The 12,785-nt window shown below is 34.6% G+C and overlaps 2 protein-coding genes and 1 pseudogene across 2 annotated transcripts; all 3 read right to left on the minus strand.

Moving 5' to 3' along the window:
- Positions 1 to 70: 70 nt before the first annotated feature.
- On the minus strand, positions 71 to 1,748 carry LOC140173504 (uncharacterized membrane protein At3g27390-like; annotated as a pseudogene).
- A 966-nt stretch (positions 1,749 to 2,714) lies between these two features.
- LOC112697261 (ubiquitin-like protein 5) lies at positions 2,715 to 3,701 on the minus strand. Its single transcript, XM_025750362.2, has 3 exons — positions 3,555 to 3,701; positions 3,154 to 3,473; positions 2,715 to 2,912 (listed from the first exon to the last, which is right to left on the minus strand). The coding sequence occupies exon 2, from the start codon at positions 3,388 to 3,390 to the stop codon at positions 3,169 to 3,171; it is 222 nt and encodes a 73-aa protein (XP_025606147.1). The 5' UTR covers positions 3,391 to 3,473; positions 3,555 to 3,701; the 3' UTR covers positions 2,715 to 2,912; positions 3,154 to 3,168.
- A 1,679-nt stretch (positions 3,702 to 5,380) lies between these two features.
- Positions 5,381 to 12,227, minus strand: LOC112697262 (uncharacterized membrane protein At3g27390). Its single transcript, XM_025750363.2, has 10 exons — positions 11,597 to 12,227; positions 10,909 to 11,017; positions 10,614 to 10,809; positions 10,387 to 10,523; positions 7,698 to 7,986; positions 7,070 to 7,176; positions 6,836 to 6,977; positions 6,547 to 6,742; positions 6,226 to 6,466; positions 5,381 to 6,127 (listed from the first exon to the last, which is right to left on the minus strand). The coding sequence occupies exons 1-10, from the start codon at positions 11,688 to 11,690 to the stop codon at positions 5,893 to 5,895; spliced, it is 1,746 nt and encodes a 581-aa protein (XP_025606148.1). The 5' UTR covers positions 11,691 to 12,227; the 3' UTR covers positions 5,381 to 5,892.
- Positions 12,228 to 12,785: the final 558 nt, after the last annotated feature.

A 12,785-nucleotide genomic window follows, 5' to 3' on the forward strand; every position in this document is an offset into this window, starting at 1 on the left:
ATCCTACTAGCGACAATATATGCTACAAAACTGCTATATATTGACTTTCGGATCACAACCATATGGTCTAAAAACACATGAATACATGATAAATCAATTGGTACATTCCAAGCATCATCCCTCACGCTGAAATACGTTTCAGTAACATGAACAAGTGTATCAATTACACTACAGTCTTCTATCCAAAATGGAGTTGAAGACTACCGTACACCTGCAGCGTGATATTTGGTTTCTGAGTTTGTGTTCACTTGGGTCTCTACAAATACACGTGTGAATTGTTGTGATTTCTATAGATTTTAATGAATCGAAAGAGTAATTGTGGAACAAACATGACTTCAATTAGTCCTTTAATGGAACTAACTTCACTCATGTTTGCTATCTAAAAGAACTATCTTGACTCGTTAAATCCTACAGGAACCAAAATAACCTAATTTGTTTCTTTGGGTTACCGATATTCTGATAATAGCATGGAATTCTCAATCAAGGGCCTTCTATTTCTACATCTTTTACATCTTCCGAACCTTGATTGGAACCATTATTTCTTGGTCCCTTTAAGGATTTGAAGTTAACCATCCGAGCAAATGCGCTCTTTGATCTGGTCATTGTTTTCACTCCATGCTTCTCAGCAAAGTCATCCGACAATTATTTTACAAGATCATTGAAGCTTGTAGGTTGGAAACCTTGTCATAGATTTGGTGATCCCTTGAAGTTTAAATATGTGAAAAAAGAAAAAGAAACAAATAAACAAAGCCTTGTTTAATGGATCATCAGGAAAATAAGTAACTATCTTTTGCGTGATAAGTAACTTCTAGCCAATGCATCAAGCTCGGCACGTTTGACCTCAGATACAGGGGCTGGCGCAGTACTGGAATTTTTCAACCTCTCTGAATCCCTACTCAGAAGTACTAGTTTGCATAGGTAATCCTCTTTTGGGGGAGAAAGTTGTTCCGCTCTGATTTGTTCTTTAATTATCAAAAGAGGATTAAGAATCCATTCAAAAAATTTCTCCTTGGTCTGTTTGAGGTAGTCAGTTCGGTATTATCATCTACAATGACGAAGCAAACAAAATTTCTTCAACTTGGTTATAGCAAAATAATCTTCACGAGTTAAAACAAAGGTTGGAAGAGAGAGAAGAGAAAACCAAAGGCAACCAAGAGTTCAGATTTCCACTTACTTATCAATATACGCGTGGCATTAGCTTTTGCAGGGCGCAACAACCCCTGGAGAAGGCAATATGCATGCAGGTAAACTGATACTTATAACTCGACTCCCTTTACTAGACTTAGCTTCTTTAATGTCTTTAGGTGTTATTAGACCTTTGGAAACCATTTTTTCTCCAACATGGCGACATTCCCTAAATAAGCCATCCAACAGCTACACACATGACGATTCATTAGTAGAGACCCTCAAACAGGGGAATATTTAATTTGTGCATCCTTGGAAAAGATACGAAATAATACAAAGCTTACCTCAAGTGATTTCAACTCAACAATATTATTTTTTATTGATGATGAACGAGAAGGCACCCTTCGTAAGGAACCACTGTGTCTTGAGAAGGAATTTGAATGTGGAGTTTTCTTTGATGAGTCTACCATTTTCCAATATTGAGGCCTATCAAATCAAGTATCACTTGTGGAAAAACTCAAGACGAGCTTTAGCAAGCTAGTCACATTGACAAATAGAAGGGGAGTAGAATAAAAGCTAGGAAAGCAGGATCCTTCTGGCATGTCAAGAATATCATTGCTGTATTCATCATAGAAGGCCAAAGCTGCAATGATGAATCGAAGGCCTAACACGAAAGAAGACTCCTGTTTTTCCAAAGAACAAATGAATGTACTTCATCTCAACATAAATGAAACTTTTTGATGATTTTTATGTATGCCTTGAGGATGTTTCACTTGCCATTATCACCATAAAGGTACAATTTTGGAAGGAATTTGTAAAGGTTCATTGCACCAAGGTTTAAAATATTGCTATATTAGTTTTGTTTTTATCATGTGATGGGTACAAAAGACAACCCGCCATAGCTAACATATTTAAGCATTTTGGGTCTGCAAGTTATTTTTATCATGTGCTATAAAAGGGAAGGGGAACAACAGAGTCTCAAAATTGGACAATGTGATGTACAAAACAACAAATGCTATGCCTTCCTATTCACAATTTTTGCTTCCACAGTTTAGTTTTACCATACAATCACAACACTAGTTTATCAGTCCGGAACCAACTAAATTAAGTGTACCACTAAATTGCTACAAAGTTGTAATTTTGACTCAAGTATAACATAATTGTTTATGCCTATAGTACACAGGAAGTGGATATGAACATTCACCTGATAAGCAATAACACCTACATATGCACCAAGAAAGTAACTTGCCATCATGGATGCCAGAACTGCCACAGCAACTACCAATGGCCATAGAAGGATAGCAAGGCCAACAAAATCTCAGACATACATGCTCAGCAACGAACCCCACAGCAGCATCAACAGAAAACCTTACAACATAACAATTTAAAGCATGCACAACAGAACCATATATCGGGAAGCAACCATTGAATAAGAAACTACAGATTATTTACAGGCCACAGAACCATCATTTCTTTCTTAGTTATTAAGTATGTTCTTGTTCTAGATAAATGTTAGAAGAACAATATCTCAAACAAACAAATTGTAATTAAGCACACTATGCAGGGAAGACAAAAAGGGGAGGTTTCAATTAATACGAATCAAACAAGAACACGTCAAATATATATTATATAACAAAGTAACAGATTGTTCCAACAGCAAATTAAATCCAATATCATTGGGGTATGTACATTATTCCAATCAAAGGGGTCTTTTGCAAGTCAAAAATTACATTTGACACATTTATCCAGTTCCCAGCACATACTATATATTACGCCATTAATAGCACCTGAAACAAACAACAGCAAAAGATCAGTACTATTATACCGTTCAAGGAAGCAGCATGCACAGAAACAATAACATGAGCACATAAATTGGGCAATTCCTCAAAGAAATAGCCTTTACTGGTGATGAACAAAATTATGAATCCACAATGTTCAACAAAGGTAAATTCTAACAAGCCAATTGTTAAATAAACGCAAAATCATGGGGAACCTAAAATAAACAATAGCAGGGAAGAAAGAAGAGACCTTTGAAGAGGGATTTTAGTTGTAGTAGAGCTCGAGGCCCATGCCGTCGTGGATCTCGTAATCTTTGAGGGTGATGTGATCCTTGTAGATGGTGTACCATTTCTGGATGCGAATCTTGTCGGCCCTCGTTCCTGTCTGAGCTGCAACCAGCTTCTTCAGGTCTCCGATGGTGTCGTCATCGTTGCATTTCACGCGGACCTTCTTCCCCAATCGATCGTTCAGAACCACCTCGATCATCTTCTTCTCTTGGTTAATCGTTCCCAGGAACTCGGAAGAAACCCTAATCCCCAATGCCTTCTTCCACGCCTATGTGTTTGAGTCTGCGAGTAGGGAGAAAAAAGGGTTGATTATAGCTTTGATTGAAAAGTTATTTTAAAAGATAAAATTTTTAAACTTCTTACTCTGGAAGAGACGAGCACGACGGCGACGCGAGCAGAGAGGAGCACAAATTCAGAAGCAACGATGAGTCGATGCGTGCAGCGACAAGCACGACGGCGACGCGAGCAGAGTGGAACACAACTTCACAAGCAACGATGAGGAAATCGAACAAACAAGGGTAAATCGCGCATCAATAAAATTTCGAAATGGTTGGAATTAGGGTTTCTAATTTTTTTTTTGGGTGACTATTAAGGTTTCTAATTGAAAATAAGGTTTGAAATTTTGTTTTGAACTCAATAAAGATTTGAATCAGTAAATTATATATAAACTATAAAAATGTATTTTGTGCTAACTTAAAAGAATGAAAAAGTATTTTTTGTTAAAGTATTTGGAGGGAAGGTCAAAATTTTAGAAAAAAGATTTTAATTTATTTTTGATAATATTTATAATAAAAAATTTATTAAAAATTTAAGAACAATATATAAACATCACAAATGTTGCTTGTTTAATTTACAAAAGCAACGTTTTTTATATGTACTTTAATTGATCAAAGAAAACATTTATAGTGTGTTATTAAAAAAATTATAACAGCCTTGTCTCTGTATAACAAATATTAAGTGTTGTCTTTAATTAGTAAAGACAATATTTTTTTAGTGTTACTTATCGAACATGTTGTACTAGCTAAAAAAATATTGCAAGACTGAAGATCAATCTTAAAAATCATAATAATGTAATTAAAATTTTAAAGATCAAGTCAATACATTATTTAGATTTCACAGGCCCATTTTAAAATTTAGTCAAGATTAAGAATACATTTAAAAATATAATAATAAAAATTTTTAAATTTTTATGAGTGTATTGGTTATGAAAAAAATTAATCTTTTTAATACTGTAATTTTAGGTTTAAATACCATGTACTCCATTTTATAAGTAAAAAGATATCGGGACAAGATTTCATTGTTTTTAATTCTGTTTAGAATTTCTTGATTTATATTCAGCATTGTTGTTGCTTGAGCTTTTTCTATTCTCAGACGGTATAAGTGAAAGAATTGTTGTAATATTTCTTCCCCATATGTGAGCAAAATCCAGAGGCAGCACATTCTCTGAAATTATGGCTCAAATCATAATCAAATATTTAGTTGCAAGATAAGTGCATTCCTTCAGAGATATTTTTGTTTCTGTCCTAGTGTTTCTTTTAGTTGCCATTATAATCAAATTATAAAAATGATTGTTTAAATATGCTGCCAAAACTCGTTATCCTTGAGTAGTACACTTGTCATGATTAAAATATCAAAGAATAACCTTGATATCTTCAAAGATCTCACTGTGCCTAAGAATCTTATTCTCCCATCACTTAAGAAAGAAAATGAAGATATGGTAAGGAATAGAAACCAAATATTCTAAAATTAATGTTGTGAATTTATCAGTGAACTATATATTTAAAGACCATGTATGATGTGATGGTAGTTTTCTTTTTTCCCCCTGTAAAATTAATTCAAAAATCATTATTATTATTATTATTATTATTATTATTATTATTATTATTATTTACTTGGAAATCAAAACCCTATAAACATACACAACATACACATTGAAGAATGGCTGCATCTACTTATGAAAAAAATAAAAAATTTCCAAGCATGAGCTAGAAACAATGTAACACAACTGGAACATACCAGTCCACAAAAAATAAATAAATAAAGGAGAAGAAAGAAAAGGAAAAAACTATTATAGAACGCTCCCTTAGCTTTCACCGCAAGCAGTTCATGGGCAGACATAATGAAAAATGATTACGCTGCTAAAGGGACTCGTGTGATTCAGTTTGCATTATCCTACTAGCGACAACATATGCTACAAAACTGTTATACATTGACTTTTGGATCACAGCCATATGGTCTAAAAAAACATGAATACATTATCAATCAATTGGTACATTCCTATACTTTTCATTTTTTCAATATGAAAGCATCATCACTCATGCTGAAATACGTTTCAGTAACATGAACAAGTGTATCAATTACACTTCAGTCTTCTATCCAAAATGGAGTTGAAGACTACTGTACACCTGCGGCATGATATTTTGTTTGAGTTTGTGTTCACTTTGGTCTCTACAAATACACATGTGACTCATTTGGTTTCTATAGATTTTAATGAATCAAAATAGTAATTGTGGAACAAACATGATTTAAATTAGTCCTTTAATGACACTAACTTCACTCATGTTTGCTATCTAACAGAACTATCTTGACTCGTTAAATCCTACAGGAACCAAAATAATACAATCATGTACCTACAGGGACTAAAGTGAGCAATAACCTAATTTGTTTCTTTGGGTTAATGATAATAGCATGAAATTCTCAATCAAGGGCCTTCTATTTCTACATCTTTTACATCTTCCGAACCTTGATTGGAACCATTATTTCTTGGTCCCTTTAAGGATTTGAAGCTAACCATCCGAGCAAATGCGCTCTTTGATCTGGACATTGTTTTCACTCCATGCTTCTCAGCAAAGTCATCCGACAATTGTTTTACAAGATCATCGAAGCGGCGCTTGTAGGTTGGAAACCTTGTCATAGATTTGGTGATCCCTTGAAGTCTAAATATGTGAAAAAAGAAAAAGAAACAAATAAACAAAGCCTTGTTTAATGGATCATCAGGAAAATAAAACTAACTGATCTTTTGCGTGATAAGTACCTTCTAGCCAATGCATCAAGCTCAGCACGTTTGACCTCAGATTCAGGGGCTGGAGCAGTACTGGAATTTTTCAACCTCTCTGAATCCCCACTCAGAAGTACTAGTTTGCATAGGTAATCCTCTTCTGGGGGAGAAAGTTGTTCCGCTCTGATTTGTTCTTTAATTATCAAAAGAGGATTAAGAAACCATTCAAAAAATTTCTCCCTTGGTCTGTTTGTGGTAGTCAGTTCGGTACTATCATCTACAATGAGGAAGCAAACAAAATTTCTTCAACTTGGTTATAACAAAATAATCTTCGCATGAGTTCAGATTTCCACTTACTTATCAATATACCCGTGGCATTAGCTTTTGCAGAGCGCAACAGCCCCTGGAGAAGGCAATATGCAGGTAAACCGATACTTATAACTCGACTCCCTTTACTAGTCTTAGCTTCTTCAATGTCTTTAGGTGTTATTAGACCTTCGGAAACCAATTTTTCTCCAACATGGCGACATTCCTTAAATAAGCCATCCAACAGCTACACATGACGATTCATTAGTAGAGACCCTCAAACAGGCGAATACTTAATTTGTGCATCGTTGGAAAGGATACGAAATAATACAAAGCGTACCTCAAGTGATTTCAACTCAACAATATTATTTTTTATTGATGATGAACGAGAAGGCGCCCTTCGTAAGGAGCCACTGTGTCTTGAGAATGAATTTGAATGTGCAGTTCTCTTTGATGAGTCAACCATTTTCCGATATTGAGGCCTATCAAATCAAGTATCACTTGTGGAAAAACTCAAGACAAGAGCTTTAGCAAGCTAGTCACATTGACAAATAGAAGGGGAGTGGAATAAAACCTAGGAAAGCAGGATCCTTCTGGCATGTCAAGAATATCATTGCTGTATTCATCATAAAGGGCCATAGCTGCAATGATGAATCGAAGGCCCAACACGAAAGAAGACTCCTGTTTTGTCAAAGAACAAATGAATGTACTTCATCTCAACATAAATGAAACTTTATGATACAACATCTCAACATAAATGAAACTTCATCACTAGGCATTATCATCTTAAAGATACAATTTTGGAAGGAATTTGTAAAGCTTCATTGCACCAAGGTTTAAAATATTGCTATGTTAGTTTTGTTTTTATCATGTGATGGTACAAAAGACAACCCGCCATAGCTAACATATTTAAGCATCTTGGGTTTGCAAGTTATTTTTATCATGTACTATATAAGGGAAGGGGAACAACACAGTCTCAAAATTAGACGCTGTGATGTATAAAACAACAAATGCTATGCCTTCCAATCCACAATTTTTGCTTCCACAATTTAGTTTTTACCGTACAATCACAACACTAGCTTATCAGTCCAGAACCAACTAAATAAGGTTACCACTAAATTGCTACAAAGTTGTAATTTTGACTCAAGTATAACATAATTGTTTATGCCTATAGTACACAGGAAGTGGATATGAACATTCACCTGATATGCAATAACACCTGCATATGCACCAAGAAAGAAACTTGCCATCATGGATGCCAGAACTGCCCCAGCAACTGCCAATGGCCATAGAAGGATAGCAAGGCCAGCAAAAGGTACACATATTGTCTCCAAAAAAGGACCTTCACGGCCAACGAGGTCATGAAACAATCGGTGCCAACCCTTAACAAGCATGAAAGGGCCTTTGCATAGAGCAACAAACGATATAACTGGCACATCAACTATGATTCCAATAGCTGCAGCTACTGCAGCACCAGGAAGATAAAGCAGCCTGCACAACATGAAATTTCAAAATAAAGAAGACATACTAGTCTGTGTGGAACAATACTAGATTCGTTCTACCTGTTTTCAATAGAATTCACAAGTTTGTTATGCTTTAATAAGTGCCTAGAATCCACCAATACAGATAACTTATTTGCTTTTGAAGAGGGATGGTCAAAAAGCTCATGTTAAATCTTGTATCGTCAAATAACCTCATGTAAAATATATCATATACTAAAGATATGACTAACACACAAAATGCAAAGAATAGTGGAGAATGAAGTCTCACTGGTTTGCCATGTTGAGTAAAAATGGTAATAATTAATTGAAAGAATAATTTTGGCTGTAAAAGTTTCAATACTTTGGTTTTTTCTTGCTTATTGGAACTTCAACTGAAACAGAAGGTATCCTACACCCAAAATCTGCCATTTGCGAACCATGTCCTATATGGGTATCTTCTTTGAAAATCTGCTGCAGCTTTGTTATAATTTTGGCATGCAAATGATCCATATTAAAATATCACCAGACCAGTGCAGCTAAACTAAGGGCAAACTACTGTGTCTTTTCAAGGTAGATAGTGGATAAGGGATAACGTATATTTCAAGAACAAGATAGTGGATAAGGTAGTTGTTCCTTTCGAGGATCGAGTGAAAGCAATTTTAGTTGGTTTTAAATTTAATTTACAGCCTTTTTAACTCAAAATCAACTTGTGTGCTGTTAGGAACTTATTCAACTATAATAACAAGGGGACTTAATTGTAGCTGAATGAATCATAGGCTAGGATGGGTTCTGTAACTAGCCTATCCAGCTGGCAAGTGAGAGAGAATTCTGTGACCAGAGGAGCTGGGAATTATAAAGGGTACTGGAACAGATAGTGAGAGGAACATCTCAGGGAGTTGGAATAGAACCAAATTAGGAGAGGGTTGTGGGTACCTCAACTATTCAAAGTGTTATTCTTTCATTTTTCAAACAGTTTATGCAGAAATACACATACAGCAAGAGGAAAAGCACTACATTGGCATTCTTTCTAATCCTACATCGATTTTACACATATTCTTATACCTATTGGACACCAGTTGCTTATATCTACATGTAAGACTAGGCAGTAACAAAAGAGTAAGAATAGGAAATTTAAGAAGAATTATAGAAGAGAGAGTGGATGAGAAACAGAGGAGCTCGAAGATATTAGGGTGATACTCTTCCAAGTCTTTGATGAATTAATTTAAGGACCAAATACTGAGGTAGAGAACAAGGTAGCATTGGAGAATATACATTTACAATCCTCTCTCTTATAAGAGAATTCATCTCTCACTCAGGCTGTTCCCGCTAACTTTTCCAGCTGTCCTATTTGTTACATCAGCTGGTCCCACTCTATTTTCATTTTTAAGTACGTAAGAAAAGTGGGAATTACACCTCAAAAGCTAGCTATTAAGGAGGAAGAACCACTCTTCCTAAATTCAATATCAAGCATAGGATTTTGGGCGTCCCTTAATACCACAAGTCCCTAAGAAGACACTGGCCCTAGAGAGCCGACGTCCATGGTGGCTTCATTCTGTCGACTTTGGCCTAGAGGGATTTGGATCCTCTAAATTTTGGATTTCACTTGAGAGAGTGATCACCATAGGTGGGACGGAGATCACACTTAATGTTGATCACACCATATGGTGATCACAATCACCTATTGGTTATCAATATTCATTATTTACCTTAATCCAGTCTACAGGTAGTCTTTTCTGTGCTGCCAACAACCTAGCTATGGTACCCTTATTAAGAATCTAAGAAAAGTGGAGACCACACCTTAAAAACTAGCCTTTAAAGGGGACAGACCACTCTTAAATACAACATTAAGCATCCCATAGTACTTGATGTGGGACTTTGGGCACCCCATAATACCCAAGTCCCAAACAATACTAAATTTGAAAATATAAGATACTGGGAAGTTTTAGGAGCGGCCTACAAGCAAAATCTCCCTTCAAGAGTGTTAGGGATTTGGGTATTATGGGGTGTGCAAAGTACCACATCGGGTGGTACGGGATGCTTAATGTTGTATTTAAAGAGAGTGGTTCTTCACTTCTTCTTCCTCCTTAACAGCTAGCTTTTAAGGTGTGGTTTCCCACTTTCCTTTGATACTTAACAATGGTATAAGAGCCTGGTTGTCGGTGCCATGGAAAGGGCTACCTCTAGGCTAGATTAAGCTAAATACCGAACACTGGTAGTAATAACATTAAATAAACTAGTTAAATGCAAAAGATTTCTCTATAAACTAAAAACAGATCTATATCAAGATGTCTTACATTCATCATGCAGCCAAGAGCAGGACTCAGATGTGTGTAGAAGTACAATGATTCAGAAAAAATCTGAGACATAATAACAAAAATGTAAACAGATAGAGTGGATACAATGACCAAACCTGATCTCATAGTATTTTACATCTGGTGGTCCCTTTTGTTGTAGGTCGTCCATAACCGAGAAATAAGAATGGAAACAAACATCTTTTACATCCTTGACAACCATGCAACTTCTTGTAATAGTGCTCCAAGTGCCATCCTGGGAACGTAGCATGAAGTATTCATAATTGATAACAAGATCACAGTCTTCACAACAAAACAGCTTTTACAGGGAAAGGACAAAACATACAACAAAACAATGGAAAAGTTTGTCCTCTTTTCCTTCATCTACAGCTTCAAAGGTAGCGAATATTGGTGAAAGAAATCCATAGGCTGTTCCAGCTACAAAACTTCCAACAATTCCAACAATTGGCCATGAAATAAGCAGCACCGGTAGCACAGATATACAAATAACAAGCTTCAGAACAGCCCCTAATTGTTTAGCACTGTCCATCAGGGAAATCAGTATCAGAAAATTATTAAAATTACATATAATAGGTTTATCAATGGAAAGAGTTTGAAAAAGTGGCAACCAAGAAAAGCACCTCACAACACAGTAATATGTCCAAACAAGATGTGCTGGCCAGAGTCCAAGAATGATAGCTGAGTTCCCAACTGTCATTAGTAGACATATCAATGGGCAGAGAAGGATTCCTGAAGTTCAGTTCAAGCATTGGTAAGTAAGGCTTACAACTTACAATCATATTCTTCACTCGATTCTTTCCTAATACATCATGGAAGTAGCTTTTTGCACATTCAGTTACTTGTGGAATGAATCAAGCAAACAAGATGTTAAGATATAAAAACAAAACTACTTTTGCATTCATGGCAGCACTTAACAGGACGTCAATGTAACACTACATAGAAATTAAACTCATTAAGATTCCTTAGCTTTGCTCAACAGAGAATGTAAAAACTAACCCTGAAATATTAAATAATTTGATCCAGAAACATTAGATACATGTTTGTCAATCATTATTCTTAGTCTTTTACTAAGATTAAGATTTGAACCCCTAATTTCACTTCTACTATGACGAAATTACTCTTCTAGTAAAACAATGTGTTTCTATTCAATTATCTCTTGTGCTCATTCACAGTATTATGCTTGATTCCCATTAATTTAATAACAATTTGTCATAAAACAAAAAGACAAAAGGGATTAAGGGAACAAACATAACCCATTAAAAATAGAAAAGTAAGAAGACAAGAACAAGTGTGATAAGACTGATTCACCTTTGATGGTGCCAAGAAGCAAAAGCCCAATGAAGAAAGGAAGAAACCGAATGAAGCTCCACAAAGTAGCACAGAATCCCGTAGGAGGTTCCATTTTAACCCAGATCTCGAAAAGGAAAAACCAGAACACTCACAAACTGCCCCTCATCTTGCTAATTTGTTATTCAACTCTGCTAAAAGGAAATCCAAAACTCCGAACTATTTCCCTTCAGTGGCAGTAAAAGAAGTTGAAAACTGAAAACTGAGAATCAAGAAACCACTCTTTTGCAGTAAAGATAGAACAACAGGCGTGTAGTTGAATCTGCAATCTTTATTATAACTTGAAGGGTGCACAAAGGAGTTGTATTATTATACTATTATTGTAGTTATTCTGGTACTCTGGAAATAGCGGTTTGGACCTGAAAAGTACAAGAGGAATATGAACAGAAAATTTATTGTAGGAATCAGTATCTCATAATATGCTTAGCCTAATCCTCCTAACGAACTCCTAGCCATTGCTTCAGGGACTTATTAAAAGGAAAAAAAAAAAAACCATAATTATTATTCTTTTTGTGCTTAGAGCGAAAGCAAATAAGAGTTGAAGAAAAAGAAGGGAGTTGCGCTGTCCGGAATTTCCAGTCACGTGTGAGCCATTTGTTAAAAATTTTAAAAGTTAAATTTATTATATATTTAGATTAGAGGTTCAACTGTCAGATTATTGGTCAAATTGTTTGATCAAGTAATAATTAAGTAAATATATAGAAAATTATAATAAAATGAAAAATATAAAAGATAATATAAAAAATGTTAATAAACTTAAAACTGTCGACAATATTAATAATTAAATTTATAACAAATAGAATAATAAATATATACATAAGATCTAAGAAATTTTAAAATGTTCAACAAAAAATGTTCTAATTCTTAACATTTACTATGACCTAAATAAAAAATAAATAAAAGTTCAACCGTATTAAATTCTTGTTGATAATATGAATAATTAATTAAAAATTGTATTTACAAAATCATTGAACATAAAATAAAAATAATATTATTGTTGAATAGTAAAAATGATATTTTACATCATTTAAATTTTAATTTTATAAATAAATAAATTACAATATATATATATATATATATATATATATATATATATATATATCAGATAGCACCACAATAATATTCGTCTAAAGGGTAGAAATGTGATATT

The sequence above is a fragment of the Arachis hypogaea genome, chromosome 6 (assembly GCF_003086295.3).
Source record: "Arachis hypogaea cultivar Tifrunner chromosome 6, arahy.Tifrunner.gnm2.J5K5, whole genome shotgun sequence".
NCBI lineage: Eukaryota > Viridiplantae > Streptophyta > Magnoliopsida > Fabales > Fabaceae > Arachis > Arachis hypogaea.